Source organism: Protopterus annectens, chromosome 6.part1 (genome assembly GCF_019279795.1).
Source record: "Protopterus annectens isolate FY-2018-M chromosome 6.part1, PAN1.0, whole genome shotgun sequence".
Classification (NCBI taxonomy): Eukaryota; Metazoa; Chordata; order Ceratodontiformes; family Protopteridae; genus Protopterus; species Protopterus annectens.
The window spans coordinates 326,376,195-326,402,649 of record NC_056738.1 but is presented as its reverse complement, the minus strand read 5'-3'; the positions used below and the strand labels follow the sequence as shown (position 1 = coordinate 326,402,649).

Sequence of the window (26,455 nt, the reverse complement as noted above, 5' to 3'; positions counted from 1 at the left end):
ACAAAGAGGGTGGCGTAAGCCACAAAACTATGGGCTAGGCTTGTAAATGCCCTCGGGCAGATAGCCTAGTATGAACCTATGAACCTATAACTTGGGAGCCATACAAATATCCTCCCCCATGGTTTCTTTGCATATGCCTTTCCATTCTCATTTCCCATTTTTTTCTACCACCTTCTGATTGCTTCTCACTTCTAATGCATTATTTTGTATGCCCTACTAATTATCCATTTTTTAACTGCAGCTTTTGTTCAATACTCAAGTATAAACTCAACTAGAGCTAGTCTTTCATTTATACTCCCCTATTCCATTCTCTTTGCCTGCACTGTTATCAAACCTTGCTAGGGAAAGCAGTCACTGACCTGCAATCCAGACTTCTGTTTGGCCTCCTCAAACTCTGACTTTTCCTTTTCTAGTTATCTGTTCAGAATACCATGCTTTTGTTGTTAAATTTCTCCAGTTAGTTCCATCTCTTTTCTCCTTTTCTATACCTTCAGTTGTAATCGTCCAATCTCTTTTCTCCATTTCCATGTTGACTTGGTTCTCAAAATATTTTTAAATGCAATACCCTCGATGGTTAGTTTACCCCCTTATGGACCTTCATTCAAAATCCTGGTCTTTCCTTACTCTGTAAACACCCCCTCTTCTCTCTCCCCATTTCAACATATTTTCTTTGATTTAGAGCCATGTATCCTAGCATCCTGAGAAAGGTCATAGAGGTAGGTTGTAGGAATTATGGAGTTTTTATAAGCAGATGTGGACTATGTGAACTTTCTCTGTATGAGGGAAAGCTCTCCAGACTTGTGCATCCAAAGTGCAATAAATGAAGGCAGTTTGTTGAAATGAGTGCAAATGGAATTTTGTAAACCTGACCATAATGCCCAGGAAATAAAAATTTGTTCAGCAACTGCCTGTGCTGGACCAGCTTGTTTCAAAAGTCTGCAGCAAGCAGCCAGTTTTCCAGTTAATAAAAGATTTTCAATCTATTCTTGGTTTCTGCTATATCTCATCTACTGTCACATTCTTTGTAAACATGTAATGGTGCATGGTAAGAGCAGATGGAATGCTCCCTGATCAACAAAAGCTGACTCTAAACCTTAACTGCAGGAATTTTTGGTGAAGGCAGTTTGCCCTGGAGGTTGACAGAACACAACTGCTCTTCTTGAAATACTCAAGACAAAAAAGTTTCACATCATTATTTTAAATGTTTCTATTCAGATACACTAATTTAAGCCACAGAGTTCCAATACAAGCCCAAGGTGTGTTGCTTTCTTTGGTACCAAATACATTGTAGGGTAAAACTCCTGGTAGGCAGTCTTGGATTTTTTTTTTGTAGGTGGATGAATACATCTCACTTTGCGTTTGTTTTTGGTGGGTGAGGGTATCAGTCTTCTTGAGAGTGAGTGGGGAGCTCAAGTCAAGAACAGGATTTTTGAGACTCTAAATATTGCATTCTGAATTACCCTGTGGGTGTTGATCCTGAACCATTGCAATAAGGTGACAGGCATCCTAAACTGCCACCAGAGTGAGGCAGCTGGGGGACATTCAGAAGTGATGACCACCTTGGGACAATCCATATCTCTTCCATTGGTGACCCTGCTGGCAACTGCCCATCTGAATTTAGCCCACAATGAGTTTGCTAGGCTCATATTGCAATCACATCCAGTGCTGGCTTCTACCATTTTATTACACCAACAATATAAAGGTTGGAATTTGAGACAGTTGTGCTGGTTTTGACTTGCTCCTCCATATCTTTGTGATTCCATTTTACACCATTACCAAACAGGAAGGGTATGGTAAAAGAGGAATCCAGGAATGTTGCCTTGGTATCCTCCACAAAGTAAAAATGGATGGGAATATCTACTGCACCATTAATAACTTAAGAAATGCCTTGTCTAGTCCTATGGAAGCAGCTGCTTTTACAACAGTTAGGAGCGCATATAACTGCTAATGGATGCTTCCCTAGTTACTTCTTAACAAAGTTCACAATCAACAAATAGCTCAAATGTCTATTTCAACACTGTAATCTTGCACAAAACTTAGAAAAATAACACTGCTATAAGCAACACTTTTGGTAAATATTGTAAAAAAACATATTGTACATACTAACAAACCCAATTTCACATTAAGTATGTTAGTCTTTCAAACATGAGTTAAAGATGAATCTCTAATAACCAACAAATAAATCATGTACTGTACACCAATTTTTGTCTTCTACACTCAGCATTCTGTATGTCATTTTGAACGTATATATGCTGAAGTATTTGTTTCTGTAAATGCATATGCTAAATCTATGTATACTGTACCTTAATTCTTTTTAATTTTATAAGCTATTACTATGAATTTATATTAAAGTAACTGCATTGTGCTGCAATTGTGGCTGAAAATGAACCAAGGACTAGCAGACATACCCAATATCAAATAAGAATACACACACAAAAGTCAGGAAATCTAAGTCAGGAATGTTGAGAAGTATACGTTGGTTCCTGCACCCAGAAATGAACCTTCAGCCTCAGTATAAAATGAAAAGGACTACCATGTTAGTGGAGTATGTGGTCTGGACATACAGCTAACACTTTCAGATTACCATTAGTACCTCCTCCATGACATGTAGTATTTCATCAGATAATTCTGTTTGAAAGTATAACCATGTTTGTGTCAAATATTTCAGGGCTCTTAAGAAAAGAGAGAAGGATGTGAACATGTGCCTTATGAATCAGTCCATTGTTCTTAACTCTTAATCAAAAGAATGGACAGCTGGGCTCTGCAGTGTGTGAGAACAGGCTGCTGCAAATACAATCCGATATGATTTGAAGGACTCTGATCAGATGCTATAATTCAAGTTTTACTTGTCTTGCACAGTACTGGGGTTACAGTCTTTGGGCTGTTCTATGTCACTTAGGCTACATCTTTTAAATTGTCCATCAAAAAAGGACTCACCTAGGAGGACTGTATGGACAGCCAGCACATCTGAACCAGCCTCTTCTGGGAGGGAACTGAGAAACAGGTCACTATCGTGCATCATGTACACAAATTCTCCAAATTTTGTATCTTCTGGGGGTGCGCCTGTGGAAGCTGTGCCTTCGTCCTCATTCACAACCATGACAGGAAATTTGCTGCCAGATTCACATGTTCCATTTTCTGTAGGGGGACTCCTGGGTATTTTCATTGAGGGTTTCCAAGATTCTGATTAAGAAGATGGCTTTTTTTTAAGAAGCCTGGCTGGGTTTAAGGGGCGTTTGCACTTTTGTCTGAATAGGTCGGGTCTATAAGTTTGAGGGGGGGGGGGGTGTTCAAAATACCTACAAACTGCAAATTCTGTGACCTGCACCATCTGGTGTATAACCAAGGCTGAATGGGTTCCCACTGGCACCTATACATCAAGATGCTGCTGTGCTGCCAGATTTAGCATCAGCTCTACAATAACTGGCAGTGAATACATTGGAACATAACAGTTGGGGTCAATTAGCTCTGAGGCCTTCATGCCCAGCTTAACTGCTTGAGTCAGTGTTGTGATGACCAGTGTTGCAAAGGGTAGCACTAATGGCAATGTTTGTTGGATACTCTTGAACAGTCAAGCACAAAATAACATTTGCAGTCAAAATAGTTTTGGGTAATTAGCTAGCACCAAATATGGGATTGTACACAGCAGCAGTACCTTAGCCCAGGTGTATGGTGGCAAAATGCTGAATCAATAGACCTTTAAAACTGTTAACATCTAAGCTTTTTACATCTGAATGACTGCAGCTGGCCATGGTATCAAATGTCTTGGTGTTGAAGACTAAGAAAAACACTGGTTAAAGAGATTGAAGAAGCTAGCAATAAAGGAATTACTTAATGAGGGAGATTCCAATGTACTCTGCTAGAAAGCATCTGCCATAAGGATGGGACAACTGGACAGCAATATCCCTGCTTTAACTCTGAAAATTGCTTCAGCCAAAGTTTTTTTGTATTCTATGGGTACAAGGGGGTGTTGGGTTAGGCTAGGCTTTTGGGGAGCTGGTGCACGCAAGATATTCAGGTGGTATTGGGAACAACTCTCATTAAAATAGCACCTGGTCTGTCCTACCATTCTGGAAAAAAGGATCTGGTTTGGGTATTCATATCTTTAGTGGAAGCTTGAGTGGATGCCTTGTGTAAAGGGCTATAATGATCAGTGACCTTTAGTTTCTAACTGTGGTAACAATTTGGGTGGATTTCAAAATGCTAGTACTACAATTTGACAATGAGCCCGGATCCAGCTGTTCACCTGCAAGGGTCTGGTTCATCAGGTAAAGCTGAAGTTTTTCTCCTTTCCATCTTGTGTATATATAGCATGATTAAACTAAGCAGATTATGTAACTGCTCAGTCCTATGGCTCTTGGCTAGCCAATAAAAGCAACGAGGGCACATAGTGATGGGTAAAACTGCCCAACCACAGACAGGCATACTTTTTTTTTTTTTTTTTTTTTTAAGCATCAGCATGCTAGAAAAAGATCCTACGCCCAAACATGCCAAATGTAGGTGAGAAAAAGAGAGAGAGAAAGTTGGGGAAATATACTAGTTTAAAATGGTTAATAAGCACAGAAAGTAGTACATGAAATGACCATACAATGACAGCTTGAGTCACACACACAAAAGCCTACTGAGGGTGAAAAGAACAGCAGCTGGAGAGAAAAATATATTTTGCTTGCTCATTTGTAACCAGACACACCATGAATCCCACTAGGCACTGAGGCACAGAACCCTCCGTTTAAAGACACAAAACAGTACTGTAGATAGGATCACTGCAGCTCCAAACTATCGAACACCAGATGGACGAGCAGGAAAGGTTAAAAAGTTCTTTTATTGCACACAACAAGAAAACCATCCAAGTAACCACTCCAAGTAACCACAAAGCGCTTCGCCTGTTCTTAACAGGCTTTTTCAAGTGTATTAGGTTGCTGCTTCATTCAGAATTTATACCAAACCAACCCTGCTCATGTGATTAAATTAATTGCATGATTGTCATCAATTGATTAATACAAAATATTTAAAAATACATACCCTAAAAACTGTAATTCTTTTTCAAAACATTAAAAACTGCAACTTTACTATCAAGTCTTTCCGTGGTTTATATAGAAAAAGTAATAAATATATATGTAACTGAACTTTCAAAACCTAAAAATATAACTTAGTACTTTATGTAAACTTACTGTGTGAAAAATAAGTTACAAAAGTTTATGTTGAAATGGAATACTTTCCTTTCGGGTACTTTAAACACACATTTTGTAACCACAAACACATTTACCTTTTTCTTAACTTCAGAACAATGTGCAAGTTTAGAAAATGTCAATTAGATACTTACTACAAACCCCTAACCTATTTAATTCATTAAAAAATATGTTAAAATATACTGCTTGGTTTAAGTTACAATAAAACAACTAATAATACTGTAAACATGACTATTTTAATATTTGATGCTTTTAGATGATAGTTGAACCTTAGAAACTCAGCAATGACCAGATTCAGACACACCATGTCATTTGCATAGCAAAGAAGTGGAGAACAGACACGGCCGGCCTTAGACATAGGCGAACTAGGCAACCTCCTAGGGCGCCATACAGGCCGGCCTAGTAAAGGGTGCAGTTTGTGTTCATTTATTTATTTATTTTAATTAATTTACTTTTCTTATTATGCGAACGCATAATAAGAAAAGTACATTAATTAAAATGAAAAAATACCATAGGACGCCAGATGAGGGGGAGGGCCCTCCCACTTTTATACCTGCATCTTGTCCAGGAGGCTTCAACAACTACAAAAAAAACCCAAAACTTTGTTCCACTACCTTTAAGGAGAAGTACATGCGCGTCATACGCACGTACACCAACACTGCGCAATGAGTGGCATTGTGGGGGACCTGAATGAAAAGCAGCATGAGTGCCTGAAACATGTGAGAGACACCTTTCCTATGTCTTTGTAATGCTACAGACATCTGTCAAACTATGCTAGAAGTCAACTTGAGGATATAGGTAACCTTTCTTATTTGGTGTAAAACACAATTTGCAGATTAATGCTTTGAGAATGTAACATTGAGAGCGCATGGTCAGTTCAGTTACTTTCTTTTCTTTTCAAATGTTGCTTATTGGAAGGCTTGTCTAATCTGCACATTTTCTAAACAAAGAAGGCTGCACTGTTTGATCTCAGCTCCTCACTTCAGATTATTCTTCAAGTCCATTACATATTTCAGAGACATAATGCCAGAAGTCTCAATCTCAAGATGCACGCACTCGAGGCCCTTCTCAGTATGGAGAACATCGATGTCTGTGCTGTGACAGAAACCTGGTTCAAGGCTCCTGAGAGCACCCCAGCACTATCAGGTTTTACCTCATATCATGCGTTCCGGCCCCAAAATCCGGACAACACCAAGAAAGGAGGGGGGGTGTCCATATTCCTAAAGGACACCCACAACTCAAGGTTGGTGGCAACGCACGATGCATCGGAGACCATCCAGGTGCAACTAACCATAGGCAAAACTGCTCTGCAATTTGTAGCATGTTACAGGCCACCCTCTCAAACTCAGGAACCTCACATGGCCTTCCTGAAAACACTGGAGGTGATAAATGTATCTCCAAACACCATTATACTAGGTGACTTCAACTACCCTAATATAGACTGGGAACACTACTCAAGCCCAAACACTCTAGCCCAAAGGTTCCTGGAGTTCATAAACTCAAATGCCATGGAACAACTTGTCACCATCCCCACAAGAGGAGAAAACATACTTGATCTCATCATCATGAACATGGGACCACAATGTTCAACACCGGAAGTATACCCCTCACTGGTGAGATCAGATCATAAACTAATCTCGCTGGAGGTCAACATCCCGCCCCCACCTGAAATAAAAAAGACCACAGTGAAAAACTTCTCAAAAGCCGACTTCACACTTCTAAAAACTAGTGTGGTCTCCTTTAAGGCCCCTGAGCCGGTGGTAAACATTACTCAAACCACTGAATCACTTACAAATGCCTTCTACCAGCACCTACAGGACTGCATGGACCAGGCAATCCCAAACAAAACTAAGACTCTTTGTACCAAAGGCAAGCGTCCAGTCTGGTGGACCCCAGCCATAAACAAGCTCTACAACAAAAGGAGGAAGCTACTACAAGATAGAGCAAAATCCTTGAAAGGTAAGACACCCTTGATCATTATAAGTAAAAAACTAAGAGCTCTCATAAAATCATCCAAGGCAAATTTTGAGAGAAAAATCGCCAAGAACTCAAAAGACAATCATAAGGCCTTCTTTAGCTATGTTAGAAACCTAGGAGGAAACTCCCAGATATGCTCAGAATTAGTTCAAAATGATGTGAAGATTACTGAACCTACACACATTGCCAACATACTGGCTGACAGGTTCAGTGCAAACTTCTCCCCCCCCCAAAAGGAGAGATATCTATACCAGAGGATTGTAGCCCCCCCAAACATCTCTAACGCCCAGGTGAGAACTGCTCTCTCAAGGCAAAAACCACAGCATCCATGGGACCGGATGGTGTCCCCGGCTGTGTACTCCACGAACTCAATGAGGAATTAAACCCGCAGTTAGGACAGCTGTTTAATCTTAGCCTCACCTCAGGATACGTACCCAAGGAGTGGCGCACGGCGACTGTGGTCCCACTTCACAAGGGCGGCGCCTCCACCGACCCTGGAAATTACCGTCCCATTAGCTTGACAAGCCTTATCTGCAAAGCCATGGAAAGAATCATAATGGAACTCATAAATAAAGACATAGGGAACTTGCAGACTTTGGATCCAACCCAGTTTGGCTTTGTCAAAGGCAGATCATGCCTTTTAAACTTGGTTGACTTTTTCGAAACAGTCACCAAGGCCATTGATGAGGGTAAGGCAGTCCATACAGCCTACCTCGACCTGGCAAAGGCCTTCGACACAATACCCCACTCAGGTATCATCGAAAAACTCATCAGCTTGAATGTAAACCCATACATCACAAGATGGGTTGCAAACTGGCTAAGTGACAGAACCCACAGGGTCAGAGTTGCTGGCGCCATGTCAGACTCAAAGCCGGTCACAAGTGGTGTCCCACAGGGCTCAGTCCTGGGTCCACTCTTGTTCGCATCAACTTTTCTGAAGTACAAGCAAACACAGGAGGGTTATGGCTGACAAAGTTTGCAGATGACTGCAAACTGGGCACCATAGTCGAAAACACATCTGACACAGATATCCTTCAGAAGGGCCTCACAGAAACGGATAACTGGTGCCAGAGCCATGGCCTAAAGTTAAACGCCAAGAAATGCATAGTCATACCCTTCGGGAAAAACAAGGTTACCCCTAGCTACCATATAGGTGGCAATCCACTGAGCACAGAAGAAGTTATCAGGGATCTGGGGACCCAGGTTGACAGTAACCTTTCGTTTGACACTCACGTTTCTAAAGTAGTTAGGAAGACCTTCTACATTGCCCACCTGATCATGAAAGGATTCACATCTAGATCAAGGGAGGTCATTGTCCCCCTGTACTCATCACTCATTAGACCTATGATTGAGTACAATGCCCCATTCGGAATGTATCTGACCCAACACCTGCAGCAGCTGGAAAGGCCCCAAAAGTTCCTCACCAAAAGGATAAAGGGTCTCAAAAATATGTCTTATGCTGCCCGACTGAAATAACTCCAGCTCTATTCAGTCGCATACCGCTTGCTCAGAGGTGACCTGTGCCTGACATACAAGGCCATGTCAAACCCAGATTTGATGAGTATGCTTCACCTCAAAAAATCTAGATCCCTCAGAACCACAAGGGAGGGAGACTTAAACCTTGACACGGTTATTAATAGAACGTGCTGGAGGGACAGATTCATCACCCAGAGACTCCCTATGCTGTGGAACAAAATCCCGGTACATGTGAGGCAGAACACCTCGCTGGCCTTGTTCAAGAGGAATCTTGACCAATGGATGGGAGATCGCAGATATACTCCAGGGATTACTTCAGTGTCACTGCTTGACAGAGGCACAGCAAAATAATAGGCATAGTTTTCTTCAAACTAAAGGGGTGGCGAAAGCCACATAACTATGGGCTAGGCTTATAAATGCCCTTGGGCAGACAGCCTAGTATGAACCTATGAACCTATAACGCAATTTGTCCCCTGCTGTGCACTAGTACAAGGACAAGACTGAACACGCAGGTTGAGCCGGACCAGCGAAATCAGCCAGAATTACTATCTTTTTAATACAGATCAGAATCTTTAATATTCCTTTTTAGTGTGCTTATCTAGTACGAGCCAATGCTTGCATTATAACAGTGCATCTTGCAAAAAAAAAAAAAGTGTCAATATTTCACTTTTAATTGTTGCTCCAAAGTTAGGAAGTCATGTGTGGAAGAGACCCTTAAACAGATCTGTTTTCATTAAAGACACAGTTTCGTTGTGTGTGTGTGTGTGTGTGTGTGTGTGTGTGTGTGTGTGTGTGTGTGTGTGTGTGTGTTTGTCTTAAATTTGTTATTGCTTAAAGTATTAACCCTTACTAATGAGATAAGATTACCAGAATGTCTATGTTATAGAAAATGGCCAAGAAACACTTATTGTATCCATTTAAACAACGGTACAATAAATAAACACATCTACAACTTTCAGATATTATACTGATGCAAATACGAGTAGAAGTAGGTCAGTGGTATCACTATACCAGAAATGCTGCATGCGACAAGAAAGTATTTAACACTATATGTTTCTAGTTTACAGATAAAATGCTACTGAATGCTTCTAAACTGAACCCCACAAAGACAAGGGAAAATATCCACCAGTCCATGATGGCAGTATTGGATGTATTCAACACAAAGAACAGTACACATGTCTAGAGCAATTATCATAGCTGCCTCACAGAACTTGATTTGATCCCATGGTGCTTGCATATTTTTAACAAATATCCATGGTAAATAATATTTATTCTTCTTCATTCTTATGACCTCAGTAATAAAATATTTTTCTTATGACCTCAGTAATAAAATATTTTTCTTAAGTATGAGGAAACAGTTGTTAGCCATGCAGCAAGCTGTTTGATGAAGTTGTTAGTTAAGTGTTCTTCTTTTGCTCATTTATTCTACAGTATGAGAACAGAGATAGTATTCCACATCTTCTTGGAGTGCTGATCCCATCCAGCAGGAAAACATGTTACAGATCGTACCTCCCATCAAGGGTGTAGCCAGCAGGCATTTATAGTTTGTAATCCAACCTCATACTGCTACCCCAAGCATCCACCTGCCACTTAATTTGTACTCATTCCTCACTACATTGCCATTATACACTTTTGAATTTGAAACACTGTTTTCAACTCATGCCACGTGTAACCATATAAAGGGCATTTTCAGAGGTGCATTAAAATCAAGTAAGCATGCTTGAACATTTCTCTACAGTAGGTACTACTTTAGATAATTCTAAACATGCTGTTCTGTTCAACGTATAAAAATTATGACAGCTGCTTAGAAAAAATGCACTCATTAAAGTACACTGAGTATGCCTTGCTATACCCTTGCCTCGTTTGTGTTCCCAGTTTTCAGATACCTCTACGATTTTCACTCAGAATTTTGGTTTGCCCCTCCTAATCCTCCAAAAGTTGGTCATCCGGGAAGAAAAGGTAATGAATTACACTTAATAAATAACAGCAGTCATTAAAGTTATATACTCCTTTTACTCCAGAAAATGCATGTTAATTCACATTCTTTTTGAGTCAATTTTTCATTCAAGTTAATACTACTAATATTAAAAGAAGAGAAAAAAAACGAAGAACAAAAGAAAAAAAATTTGTCCTTGACTTGGAAAATTTGTTCCTGGTAATTTCTGGATTTGCCCCTGATTTTGGACATAGGAGGCTGAAAGCTGTGCTACAGAGCTCGTTTCCGGAATCGATCCTCACAACCCACCCCTTGGATGCTGCCAAACTAGGTGTGATGGCTACTGAAAATGGATGACTGTTTGGAAGGATGGATTGTTGCTGAAAAATTAGCAGCTGTACCATTACAGTAACATTTAAAATAGTACTTTGGAACCTGCCCTTAAATGCTTGCTTGAAGAAGGATGTTAACACAGCTGCCTATGAAGAGAGAGTTGGTTCACTTATTCGGAGTATGTGCTATAAAAGGAAGAGTTACAAAAAGAAAAAAAAATCCTACTTCATAGTAGGCAGCGCATAATAAATATAAACTCATCACCGATTTCTTACAATAAAAACTAACTTTTGGGAGAATTAAGTGGCAATCTGAGTTAACTAGAGCATTCTGCAGTTATCAAAAGTAATATTTTGTGGGTACTTCTGGTATGGCAGCCAAGTTGTAGCAGGGGACTGTGTTTGCTCATGTTAAACAGGAAAATCATAACAAAAATACTACTTGGAAATTAGTTAAAAATGCAAAACTAGTGACAGTGATTTGAGTTTTTCTGAGTTCCTCGACCAGGAAAGAAACAATTGCAGGAAACAGCCATGAAAATAAAACTGACCTGCTTCCAGAAATGACCTTATAACTTCTCAAGGAAAATTTTCTGCAGGGCTTAACAATTGTTGAGAGATGGAAAATGTCACAAGGCTCACCAAAAGCATCTCTAAGATTTATTTTGGCTGAGATTCAAAAAGTGAATGGGAAGCTGCATGATTTTATAACCAGTTCTGCAGCTAAAACTCAAGTAATGCATGAAATAACTGAACATTTTGACTCAATCCTACACCTGCAGCTTGAAAATAAACTGCTGGAAGACCATTGTGCTAACCCTGAAAGGAAGATTGAGCTGATACATGAAATAAAAATGCATGGTGTGGACTAGGCCAGGTGGAAAAGCTTAAGTATTTTTTGGGACCCCCAGAGACAAGAAGCTAATGACTATAGTTCATTTGCACAGCTGCATCTAGTTTGATGGCTCTAGTCTTGCAGGATTGGCACTTAGACTGGACAGGGTACACAGAGTCTTCTTTTTGGGCTCAGTGGTATCACTCAGACTCCTTTTGTGTGAGTTATAGACAGGGATTTATCACTGTATGCCATGTAACTGGGCATACAGAGTGACCAGAGTGGAAACTGTTGACCTGAAGGAACACATACTGCCTCTGTTATGGCACCCAAGCATGATCTGTAAGCTCAGGTATAGTATGGTCTGCACTGATGATGACTATTCAGAGACCAGGAGACAAATAGTTCACACTTTTGATGGTTTATAAGGAAATGTAAGAGTAGGTGACTATATTTTCATATTTGTCTCCTCTGCCTACATAAAAAATTTGTTTCATGTGTGGTGTTAAGACCTTCCTTAATCCCCATAAAGCTTAAAATGCTTGCAGGAGGGAACACATGAACACACAGATGGTCATAAGTTACCCACATAGGCAAGTTCTAACTCATTCCCTGGCAATGGATCAACTTCATGGAAGAAAAATCGTGAGGCAAAACCCCCATTTCCAATCTTTAGACACCAGCTTAGAGAGAGAGAGAGAGAGAATGAAAGATCAGAAACAGCAGAAGTTAATTAACCCAGACAGCACCAGTTTATGCAACAGTAGATATACTGGCTCTGTTAAGGCCAAATAGGGGGATCAGATACACATTTTTTTTTATCTATGAATGTCTGTGACAGAGGTAATTTGTTTTTTTATTAACTATGTCTAGTTACTGTTTGGTTTGACCATGATCTGGCTCTGGTATTTCAAGTAGAAAATACATATGCAAAGGTAGCTGCAGTTTAACTATATTACAAGGTATCTTTTTCTTCCTAAGCATTTAAATAATTTAAGAAAATAACTCGAGTGGCTTTCTTGGGGAATGACCTAGTGGGTGTGGCTCAAATGGGGGTGTTTCATGTGTGGTGTGCGTGGGGCTTAAGGGGTGCCGGAGCACTACATCGCCTAGGGCGCCATTTTGGCTAACAACGGCCCTGAGAACAGACCAGAAGAAGGCACAACAGGACTGGGGGAAACCAGCAAAGTCACATGAAAATGCTTTAGATGCCAAGTAGTTCTAATGCCTGGGGCACATAATCTTGTTGATTAACAAATATGGACCACTTCTTATCAGATTTTATCTTTTTCATCATTACTTTCTCCACACATAAAGGAATGCATGCACACAGCTGTAAGTGCATACTAATAATTATTTCTCCATTCTCTCTTATGACATTAGTTTCTGGTCATCCAAGCTCCCTGAATCATGCAACAGAGAGATGATCTGCTAACCTTTTAAGATTAGATGGAACCAGCAGTGTTCAATATAGTTCATCACCCACTTCTACAAGCCACTTAGCAGCTCATTTCAACACAGAAGACAAGAAGCCACCAGTTTAAGATTCAATGAAGAGAGCTGCACACAGCCTCAGCCTGTGCTATCACTGCAGTAGCTAGACTACTACGTTTCTTGTTAAAAGGTCACATTTTCTTAAATCTGTTTCATTGAAGAAAATATTAATCATACTGAATAAGGTCTTTCTTCTAGTGCAGCTGCAACTACTTGTCAGACTACATCTTTTTCCACTAGAACAGTTCTGCTAGAGCTACAATACTTTTTTACTCACACACTTTTACTGAAGGACTGGCATAATACAGAATATCGTACATTTTTAGCTTTGAAGATTGGGATTTCTGGTCTCTGAAGATCCCATATTTTTAAATCATTTTCTTTTCCTCCAGTTGCCATATATTCTCGTTTTGTAGGGTTCTGACGCATTTTACAAACATCACGTCCAACATTAATCTCAACCTACAAGAGAAAAGAAGCAAATTCTAAAACCAGGCCACAGGTTAATGCATTTGCTTATTACTTAACACTCCCTTTACATACTTTAGGTCTTTCCTATGTACACACACTTGTGTAATCATTTTTACATATGGTCACATTTAAACTTCTCTTACTACAAGTCATTAATAAAATCTCCCCTCATTAAAAATCAAGCCAGAAATAAAATATTTTTTTTCTCTTTACCTATCAAGCCTTTCTTCCAAAGTGCAACAGAGTAAATCACTCACCACAACAGTACACCTAAACATTCTTGTTTCTTTGGCAAATAAGTAAATCATTACTTATGGGTATAGTTTTCCCTAGCTGGCATTCAACCAGTTCAGATTTCTACTAGTAGCTAATATTCCCTTCCCTTTACGTCCCACTAGCTAACTTGAGGTGCAATTATCACAGTACTCTTCCATAAATATTCATGCGCCTTTGATCTGCATAATCATCTTGGCAACAACAACGCAAACAAACAATTTCATAAAAATTGGGAAACAGGGCAAAAGGAATAGAACCGCCACCAAAAAAAGAAATGGACACACTTTGGACAAATATCTATGAAGATCCCGTGGTACATAAAGATGCTGAATGGATGGTGGTAGTAGTAGTAAAAATGAAGTTCAAATGTACAGGATATGAAATGGGATGAAATAATGGCCAGAGAAAATGAAACAAAATTAAAAAAGCTCTTGACTGGAAAACCCCCAGCCCAGATGCAATACCCAACTTCTGGCTATAAGTATTGACATCTTTATATGAAGATTTAACCATGAATAAGAACTATTTATATGTGGACCCCGAATAGATGCCAACCTGGTTAACAGGAAAAGTAATACTCCTTAAGAGTGAACCTGCAAGATAGCCTAAAAGCTATAGACTGATAACTTGCCTCCCAACGATGTATAAACTATACACTGGAACTGATGCCAACAGAGTTTATAGTTATTTAGAAGAAAACTCAATCATGGCAACAGAACAAGAGGGTAACAAAAGAAAATCACATGGAGCAAAGTATTGCTTGTTATTAAGTAAAGTCAAAATGGAGAATTGTAAAAAGGGGAAGAATCGAAGTAGGCCATGGATAGACTACAAAAAAGCATGCGACAGCATCACATTCATGGCTAGAAGAGTGTTTACAAATGTATAAGATACACCCTACATTGATCGATTATATTACAGTGACCATGAAACAGTGACAAACCACTTGCATCTAAGCCAAGATAAAGGACAAATTATCCCTAGGACAAAAATTCAAAAAGGAATATTCCAGGGTGACTCCGTCACCACTGCTCTTTTGTCTTGCCCTTAACCCATTAAGCTGTCTACTTAATACATTAGGTCAAGGCTACAATTTGGCTCTCAGAAAACAACAAAGTGTAAAGACTTCTTATTTCTTTTTGTGGATGATTTAAAACAGTATAGTTCATCAGATGAGGAATTGAAAGCACAACTGCAAGTAGTCAAAACTTTCTCAGATGATGGAATGTAATTAGGTCTCTATAAATGTTCAGAAGTAACCTTTCAAGCAGGAAAGCTGCAGTATCAAGAAATATCAATCTGGGACAGGAATGTGATATTAAAGAACTTGAGCAAGAGGAAGTGTATAAATATTTGGGAACTGATGAAGGATTGACAATAAAACATTAATAAATGCGAATAAAACTTACTCAGGAATATTTTAGAGGACTAAAATTAACACTGAAAAGAGCTCTGAAATCTTGAAACAAAGTCCAAGCTATAAACCAATTTGCTCTTACTTCTTCTAACTTACAATTTTAGGGTGATTGACTGGCCCCAAAAGGTACTGGATCAATTGGACAGGAAAACAAGAAAAAGGCTTCATGCTTGTCAAATGATTTATAAAAAAAATCAGTGTATACCAAGATTATATATTCCCTGTTCTTAAGGAGGTATGGGCCTCCTCGAAATTGATTACATGTATATATAGATCTGCAATTGTAGGACTGTTTATACACATTTGCTGACCTCACAAGAAGCAAACAGAGAAAGTTTTAAAACCATGAGGAGAACAAGTCTAAGAAGACTTTGCTGCTTAGTTTAGCAGAAGCATAGCCGTGTCAAGCGGAAATGGAAATCAAACCAAAAGATGATAAAAATCAGGCAGCAACTGAATGTGCAAACAAAGAATATAAGGTGAAGATCAGATGAGGAAGCAAGAAATGTAGAAAATGCATAAATATAGTTGCAAGTACAGAAAACTGCTGGAACAACATTGTGTTGATGAGGACTTAACACAGGAATGGTTAACCCAAATGATGAAAGTTTATTTATTTATTCATTTCCAGTTTGATGACCGGGGAGGTCCACTGGGCTCAGAGAGCCCGTTTTCAGTGGAGTGAGAAAAGCTCCATGTTACAAAGTTTAGATATAGATACAATATAGAAAAGAACAACAATTTACAATTATGTTTCATGCTGGAGAGCAGGTGTAATTTCTTAGGTAAATGTTACCTTTAGATACAGACACAATATTATTAATGAACAGTTTACAGTTACATTTCATGTTGTAGAGGAGGTGTAAATTCTTAGGTACATGGTACAAATTTGATATTTACAATATGTACATATGTGGTTAATATTGGCAGCCCACGATACTTGACTACATACACATTGGTTTACAGAGTCCATTGAACATGTCGGAGAAACCAACAAATGCAGGTTTTGTAAAACAGAATTGGAAACAGTTGCACATCTTGTTGCTGGGAGTGATACACTAATGGTCGAAGGCCTGCATACTGAAAGGCATAATGATGTGGCAACACTGTTGCACTGGGGATTGTGCAAACATTATAGCAATGAAGTAGCTGAGAAGCACTGGAAACAGCCACAAAGCATTACAGAAAATAATGAACTTTATATCACATATCACATGGGATCACCTATTACCAACAGTTCAAACAATAGATGTGAGAAAACCAGCTAGAGCAGTTTAGGAAAAGAAAAAGTAGAACTGATCACCGAAATTGCTACACCCAGTGATTACAGTATCTTATGTACAGACAGACACAAAGTCATAAAATACTAGGAATTGCAGACAGAAATGAGGGCAATGTGGAAGAAGATACCCAGACAGTTCCAGTAGTAGTAGGAGCAATGGGTCTCACAGAAAATAATTTACAGTAGTATTTACATACATTACCAATACATGTTACTCCATATGAATTGCAAGGAAGAGTCCATTCTGGGCACATTGTGGGAGCTATGAAGAACAATTTTGGCTAACAAAGACTGAAATAATACTAATTTCATGAACTTTAATCGTACTTCAGACGTAGGAATGGAGTCTATTCCCATCATGGTATTAAAAACCCAAAAGTCTTGGAGAATAAAAAAGGGAGCAAACATGAAACAAATGACTTGGAGAAATTAAACCAGCCATAATGCAAAGCATTTACAACATGGGACTGGAACAGTACAAGTAACTTAACATATTGTAACACACTGGAATTTGTTCAGGATAGATCAGGAATATATGAACATTACAGGAGAAAAAACAAGGATAGTATATAAAAAAGATCTTGGCTTCAAAATATTAGAAAGCCTTGTTCTATGGTAAAACGGGCTGTATAGTTAAATGTGGACACTGCCCCCAATGTAAATTTGTTTTAGAAGGAGAAACAATTTGGATTCCTAAATTTGGGACTACAAAACTAATGCACAAGGGTCTATATTAGAACACCAAACATTCAAAATGTCGAGTGTTCTAATATCGAACCCTAGCAATCGGAAAAAAAAACATCGAACATTCGGAACACACAAAACAAGCACACCAAACAAACAGCAATCCACAAACATACACCTAAACTCTTACACCTAACCCTACACTAAACTATACATACACCACTAACTATCCACTTACCTTTACCCAAACCCTAAGGTCCGTCACTATCGCACAGTCACCTCACCCACGCCCTAAGCCTAACTCACCTAACCCGCCCTAACCCACACGTCCACACAATCTCACACTTACCTGACCAGCGCCCTAACCCTAACTCACCTAACCCGCACTAACCCACACGTCCACACAATCGCACACTCACCTGAACCCGACCCGTAACTTTCCACCAGGGCGCTGAAAATACCAAAGCAACAGAAATGGGCAACCAACTTCTTTCCCTAGGAAAGAATTCGGTTTCCTGTTACTTTGATATTTTCAGCATTCGCTGAAAACAGGTCGATATTAGAACACTCGACATTTCAAAAGTTCGGTGTTTTAATATAGACCCATGCACAAGTATTACTGTTATACTAAAGAGGTAGTTTGTGTTTCAAGATGCCCAACTGTGTGAGAGTTTCTACACTGGAAAAACTAAAAGGGCTTTTAAGAACAGAATTTAACATCTTTACGATATACAAAAGCAAGACGAAAGAAACACCCTCAGCAATCACATTCAAAAACACCACAACCATTATTTTAAGTTTTGAGTCATAGATCAAGCTGACATGGGTCCTAGGGGTGGATCATCAGATGTTTTTTTTTTTTTTTGACTATAAGGAACTTCGGTGGCAGATTAAATGTAATGCCACAGATCCACCAGGTCTCAATCACATTTCTTTAGCTAGTGTTCTAAGACGTAAAGCAGCATTTGCTTTGTAGGTTGCTCAACCTGATTTAATTGGATTTGGACATTGTTTTCTCTTTTAATTTCTCCAAATCTTCTGGGTTTCTAATACCATGATGGAAATGGACCCCATTTCTAAGTCAAAGTGTGATTAAAGTTCATGAAATTAGCACTGTTTCACTCTTAGATGTCAGCCAGGAGTGCTCTTTGCAGTACCCGCAGTGTGCCTAGTAATGACTCCTCCTGCAATTCATATGGAGTTACATGCATCAGTAACATATAAAAAAGAATCTACAATCTTATTTAGATAAAACCCATTTGCTCATACTACTACTGGAACTGTCTGGGTATCTTTCTTCCATATTGCCCTCGTTTCTGCTTGCAGATCCTGATATTTTATGACTTTGTCTCTCTCTGTATGCAAGATGCTGTAGTCACTGGGTGTAGCAATTTCAATGATCAATGCTACTTATGTCTTTTCATGGACCACTATATTTGGTTTTCTCGCATCTATCTTTTGAACAGTTGGTAATGGGTGCTCCCATGTGATGTGATGATCTTCATATGTCAACTGATTAGGTGCTTCGCGCAACTAGCTTCACCTTAATTTGGGTATCCACTGATCTATCCTGTTGTGTTATTAGAGTTAAATTTTCTACACTAAATCCTTCACTTGGCAGGTAATCCATAACCTCAGTTTCTACAACTTCTCAATTACTAATCCTCTTCTCTACTTTTCCTCTTTGTTTTCTTTTTTTTTTGTAAAATTTTCCATATTCAAATGTCTTTGCCTGTATTTCTCTTCAAATATCTTTTGTGCTGCTTTTTTGCATTGATTAGTTTTGCACCATATTAAATCTTTTTTTCCTTCCCATGTCCATATTTCCTCTTCAGATGTCTCCGACTCCTTTGGTTTGTCCTTACTTTGGGGACTACTTCTTCTATCATGCTGTAATATGACCAGTGTTAGACTTTCTACACTGAATCCTTCACTTTGCAAATATTCCACAACTTCAGCTACTATTTTTTTTTTTTTAACTTCTACTCGACTAATCTTTTGTTCTACATTCTCTCTTCGTGATCTTATTTTTTTACTGTGAAATTTTCCATATCTGGACACCTTTGCCTATATTTCTCTTAAAATATATCTGGGGCTGCCGCTTGTGTTGATTAATTTGGCTTTCTCCTTTGCATAAATATTGCACCATATCAAATCTCTCTCACTCATGTCCATATTTCTTTTTTATACCCTTCAAACGTCAGTCCATTCATTAGTTCTTTAAATTTTCATACTTCCTCAAGCTCTTCTTTTTTCAAACGGCACAAAGTTTCTTGGTCTAAATAGTGTTTTTCATGGATCTGTTGTACTAATGAACACAAATTTTTATTTGAAGCTTCTAATAATTTTTCTTGGGGAAGTATTTTTCTTCTAATTTCTCTCAATCTTTTTGTATTTCTTTTATATGGAAATTCTGAGCTTCTTGCATAATAGTAAGAATACATCATTTCTTTCTTATCCTCAATAGTCCACTCTATTGTCTGTATTGCTTATTTTGGCCCAGCAGTTTTTGTGGACTGCTACTTCCTTCTACAACAGTGGAGCCATACTCCCCCTGGGAATGGTCTAGCCTCATTGTAAGAATATTTCCATCTGTTGAAGATTCTATACTGTCATTTTTTTCGAGTCCTGGTACAAGTGCACCTACCAGGATTGGGCATTTTTTTATCCTGGGACATGTGCACCCAGCTATCTTCTTTATTTTTTAACCTACTTCTACCCATTATACATGCATTACAGTGTATATATCAGTGTTGTCTTGGTGAGATTGTTAGTGAAAAATAGGGTCTACCTCTTGAAAGTACTCACCAAGACTTGAGAATGAAATAAATTCCAGCAATATTTCTCTCCTTTTACTGATTTTACCATATCTCCATTCGGACCCCATTTGTTTTCTGTATGGGCTTAATGATGACCAGGAAGTCCTTATATTTTATTGTACAGCCCAATGTATTTATGCATCTACGTATTTTTTTTTTTTTACCCTTTGTTATTCTGGCTGCGATATGTTTAATTTATATACACACACACACACACACACACACACACACACACACACACACACACACACATACACATACACACCTACTTCACATAACTGAAAATCCAACTGTTCAAATTTCATATGGCCGAGACCACAGGATCAAACATTTGAAAGTTTTAAAATGTGAAAAAAAAACAAAAACTAAACAGTGCTAGCAAGGGGGCAAACCCACCTGCACCCCACACCCCCGCTATTTAAATATACCACCTCCGAGATTGCACTACATTGTGGTAAAGGGAAATCTTCCTGTTACATGCTCTATGGAGATCCCTATTCAGACCGATCAAACTTTTAAAAGTTCATTCATCTGAAGGGGACTCTATATATATATATATATATATACATACAGCGATAGATAGGTATATACAGACAGAATGAGAGACAGAAATATATATATATATATATATATATATATATATATATATATATATATATAGATATGATAGATATATAGAGATATATAGAGAGATATATACACACACAATGTATGTATATATATATATATATATATATATATATATATATATATATATATATATATATATGATATGACCTTTGGTCTGATGAAGCAGATGTGATGTCTGTGAAAGCGCCTACCTTCCAATAAATCTGTTCATTTTTTGACGCATTCGTATTGGATTATTCACCATCTACTTGCATTTTTGCATATCTGAACATTTATCTTATTGTTCCTTCCTGTTTGGGATTGTTTTTGCATCTCTTTGTTGTGGGGTCGTTGTTTCTTTGATATATATATATATATATATATATATATATCTATATCTATAGAGAGAGAGAGCTATATATACACACACACACATATATATATATATATATATATATATATATATATATAGAGATATATACATATAGATATATATATATAGATTAGCTATATACATATAGATATATATATATATATATATAGATATATATAGATGATATATAGATGATATATAGACATATATATATATATATATATATAGATATAAATATATATATATATATATATATACACACATATAGATTAGCTACATATATATATATATATATATATATATATATATATATATATATGAATATATATATATGAAATATATATATATATATATACATTTCTATATCTGTAGGTTATGTTGACTTTTTTTTAATGTGTTTGACTTCAACCTCACTTGTACTGCGTTATCAGAGTGCATGTCTTGAGCATTTCGTCCTATCCTGATCTTCTGAAGGGCAAGACTGCGGAGTACCACTGGTTGATCAAGCAGTTCCTTAAAAGGGACTTAAATTTCTTAAATGTGTTCTACACACACCTGTCAACAGTATCCCTATTTTGGAGCTTTTCTCTCCCCATTATTTTAAATAATGTTGGTGTGATAGAGCAAAATGCAGAGGACAGGAAGAAATGGAAACAAATGATCCGCTTTGGCGACCCCCAACGGGAGCAGCCGAAAGAAGAAGACTATTTGATGCTTAGCAAAAGTGACAGAAATTCACGTATAGTTTGAGCATATGGGGAAACATTAGGTTATCTTATTTAATACAAGCTTGCATAGTTCATGGCAGACTTTTTGTCATCTGCCTTTGGACTGTAATAGCATTATTTGAAAAAAAAAATAATGTGTAAGCTCCCCCACCCACCAACCTTTAAAAATATTTTCAGTTCAGGATTGGAATTCTCTACCTATTGGAAAAGTTCACATTTACTTTACCTTCAGGTTTACGTAACATGAAAAGAAAACATTTGGATCCCTATGCCCATTGTGGTATTTTCTTTTGGCTCTGTGGTATTGAACCCACTACCTTGGTCTAATAATTTGTTTGTGTGGGAATACATTCAGTTGGTCAAAAATGGCAAAATACTGAAATGTTGAAAATTCAAAATATTTAAAACGTATTCAATGCAAGGAAGAAGCCCCCCCCGCGCCCCTACCCAATGTTAATTCTATATGCCAGCTCTGGAATTGCACAACAGCGAGGAAAGGGAAAATTCCCATTTTCAACATTTTTGGTTAAGTACTGATTTTTTTCTACCAAATTAAAGCATTCTTTGTGTGTGTGTGTGTGTGTGTATTATCCCTGTTAAATCTCTCCCACTTTTTATTGCAACTGTCAAAAATTTCCACCTTTTACGTTTAGCTCACTAAAATGTCCTGGTTCCTATAAGATTATCTGTAGTGCAAGCAAAGTGTATACTAACATAGAGTACCCAAAGTAGTCTGTAAGGGATCCTTTGTTCACAACAGACTGTAATTCATCCATGTTGCCTAAAAGTACAATATTACTTTTCTGTTAATTGTTTTCTTCTAACAAAATAAGAAAGTTAAATTAGAAGTATAAGTATGTTAGCAAAGCTTTTAAAATACCCTACTGGGTACTCTGTCAGAAATTCTAGGGGAGCAAATAAGTATAACTAAGGAAGTAATTATTTTCTCTTGTTAGCACAGGATCTGAATTTCTTATACATAGTAAAGTGGTAATAAATGTAATGCTGTTAGCTGCCAAAGAAGCAATTACTAGAAAAATGGAAATTAAAATCTAAACAAAGTGTAACAGAAGTTCTGAATATTGTAAATGAGAAAAAAGAACTAGAGGTGGGATCTTTAGGAAAGGGAAAGAACAAGTTGTGTAGAAATGGAATTTGTGGTAACAGTGCACCCAGAATAATATTCAGAAGAGTGAGGCCTAAGGGAAAACAGGAATTGAGCAATTTATGTAATGTTGGAGTGAATAATATCTAGAAAGAAAGCATGTGTGTAATGTATAATACATGTATATGAAAAACGTTACTATAGGTTTATAGTTGTATTCTAGGCTAATGGCCACCAGGGCCTTTATAACACTAGCCGTGCAATCCAACTCAGTTGTGTCCCTATGCATCATGGCCATTTATTAGGAGAGGGTATGTTATTGAGGAAGTTTCTAGAGGTTATATGAGGGTGTATGTTAGTTTGGGCATTAATGTCTGCCTCTGTCTGAAGAGCCAGACCCAAGGGGAATTTCCAATTTTCCATCCATTAGTCAAGGTTACGCTTAAATAGGGTTAGGGATGGATTCTGCTTCACATGGATGGATAGCATGTTTATCAGCATGGGGCTCCTCTGAGACTCGCCTTTCTCACTAACATGTCTTATTTCTGTCACAAGCAAAATTTAAATCCTTTGATCTAGTGATTCTGATGCTGTTCATTTTGTGGATATGCAAAAGGTCGATCAGAGTATGCCTTGTCTGCCAAGCATAGATTGCCTCTTGGTAAGAGACCAAATTTAGAGTTAGTTCTTTAAGGCAATCTGTATTAGACAATGTTTTTATATCCCGGATCTTTCTGGTAAGGAACCTTTGTGGGCATTCCAACTGTTGCATATGTCCAGTCAGGTACGTGCCGAAGGGGGTATTATACTCGATGGGTCTGATAAGGGCCGAATATAAAGTGGCACTGTGACATCCGTGGACTTGGATGCCATGTCCTTACTTGTAAGTTGGGCGACATGAAATAATTTCCTTACTACCATGGCCACATGTTGGTCAAGGACCAGATTACTGTCTTCGTATGTTCCCAGATTCCTGATTACTGGGTCATCTCTTAGGAGTGTCTTATTGATGGAGTAATTAACCTGGGTGGCACTTTTCCCCAAAAGGCACACTAATGCAGTTCTTGACAATGAGTTTTAGTCTGTGACTTTTTGCCATTTGTGAGATGTTTGTGTACTGGGGGAATCTTTTGATGGCTCCAAAACTGCAGTCAGCCAAAGGCCCTTGACATTAGCTTTTACCTCCAAGAAGTAAATGCCACATAGAAGCAGTCCCAGCATGGAGCCCTGAGGTACTTCACTGGTGACTGGTCCCTTAATGGAGGTGATGTCACTGATCCTGACTTCCTGGGTCCTGTTTGTGAGCAGGCTTCCAATCCGGCAAGTTGTATATGGGTTTATGCCTAGGTTAGTGAGTTTGTCGATTGTACCCAAGTGGGGTATTGTATTGAGCACCTTAGCCAGGTTCAGTTTTACTGTATGTGCCATTTTCCCCTCATCTGTTGTCTCTGTGAACTTCACAAATAAATCTACCAGGTTTAGTAGGAATTATCTTCTCTTAACAAAGCCAAACTAAGTTGGGCCCAGTTACTGAAGGTTGCACATGTCTTTGTTGATCATATCTATAACTCGTTCCATGGCTTTGTATATTTCACTAGTCAGACTAATTGGTTTGTAGTTTCCAGGATCAGTTGGTGGTGTACACCCTTGTGAAGTGGGGTAAACCTTCCAGTCCTCCATTCTCGTGTTGGAAATACATGTTGCTAGTATAGGTTGAGACTCCTCCACCTTTTGTGTCTGTCTGTGCATCTGATGGTCTAATTCTGTGGAAGGCACTCTAGCTTTGCACAGACAAGAGTGCTTTATGTGGATTTAAACCATATCTCTGTAATGACACAGAAGTTTGTTCTCCAAAGTGAAGAGAACTTGTAGGATATGGAGTTTATTGCTTAGGCTACTATCATTGAGCACCAACACCTTAAACTTTCTTTGGTTTTATTTGCAAGGTCAGCAAGTTTGTTAGTTTGGCATTGCTTAGAAAAAGCTCTAAGGGATGGATAAAGTTTCAGCCAATATTCAAACCCTAAGTGAGAGAGATGCAGACCATCCTTTGCAAAGCAACATTGTCTGTTAATCATGTCCTCGTATGCTGACAGATATTGAATCCCCCTGGAAAGACGCTCAAAACTATTCAGTCAGTCATCTTTTGTTCTTACTGTTGCATCATGATTGGTGAAGGTAGAATGTTGTTCATTGCAAGGCACATACCTGCCTTAGAAGCACATTCAGAGAGATCACCAATGTCTCTCTTCATGTAGTCAAGGGAACGTACATCTCGGGTCATTAACTCCCACGTAGGCTATGATATAATTTTCATTTTATTTATTTAACATTTGTTTACTGGGAAAGTCCAGCTTGGAACAAAGCCAATTTTCAGTGGAGGCCCTGGGAGAAACTCTCCAGATATGTCTTTTTGTAATAATTATACTGGTACCTGTGGTGTAGTGACTTCAGTGTGTGTGCATGTGCGCGCGCGCCTGTGTGTGTGTGTGTGAGTGCGCACGTGTGTGTGTGTGTGTGTGTGTGTGTGTGTGTGTGTGTGTGTGTGTACGCGCCTATGTGTGTGTACGCATGCAACTTGATAGATCCTGGCCCCAGACAAGCAGCTAACAGTTGTCTTCTCCTTGTTCAGTCTAGCAAGTGGAGTTTGTGTGTCATACAGAGAAGTCCCCAATGACAAGGGTCCTAGATAATGTGTTGGCTTGCCTTATGGCCTTTGCTGTTCAGGCTCTACTGGGTGTTGGAGCATGTGTAGTGTTTAGTGTTGCTTTTGGCAAGTACTTTACAGATTACTGAAAATAGGCATTACCATTTTTATAGGCTTAGGAGGTCTTTGAGGTTTGGGACAATTCCCTTTTTAGTGCCTCAGCATTGGTTGGTCAGTGTGTATGGTGGTGGTGCATGTGTTCTTGACAACCTTTTCTATGTGAGGTTTTTGCCTTCATTGAAATTGTATACATGCATCTCTCGCATACTGTTTAAGGATTAAATGGTTGTCTTTGAACATGAGACAATTGCTACATCGTCTCAGAATGCCCTTATCTAACAAGCTGGCCATAGAGAGCTTTGGAAATTGTATATCCATGTTCAGACCTGTGTTTGGGTGGGCTACTGTAGGCCGTGGACTGTATTATAAAGAGGTCTCCTGGGTGATCTCTGGGGTTAGGCACAACACTAGGTTGGATTGTGCTAAGGTTTGGTAGTAGTGCTGTTAAAAGCACAAACTATCTGCTCTAAGCTTGTCTCTGAACTCTGATAGTATCAAGCTGCTGGTGTACCATCTGATGGCAGAACATAATGCAGTTAGCAATCCACCAGAAGAGAGTTGGCTTAATTATGGCAAGCCTCTATCCATTACTCCCTGGAACAAAGTTGATGGAATAACTCTCTTCTGTTTTCCAGCGCATGCTGTCTCGTAATGTGAAGCCTAATATGTTGATGCAGGTCTGGCA

The 26,455-nt window shown here is 38.5% G+C and overlaps 1 protein-coding gene across 1 annotated transcript in view; it reads right to left on the bottom strand.

Annotated features, from left to right (window-relative positions):
• The window catches only part of WDR74 (WD repeat domain 74), a gene marked incomplete in the record, with an annotated part of 481,100 nt that overhangs the window by 314,176 nt on the left and 140,469 nt on the right, over positions 1 to 26,455 (bottom strand). Inside the window, 1 exon segment of the mRNA XM_044075744.1 lies at positions 13,558 to 13,701. Coding sequence (XP_043931679.1) covers positions 13,558 to 13,701 — 144 coding nt within the window.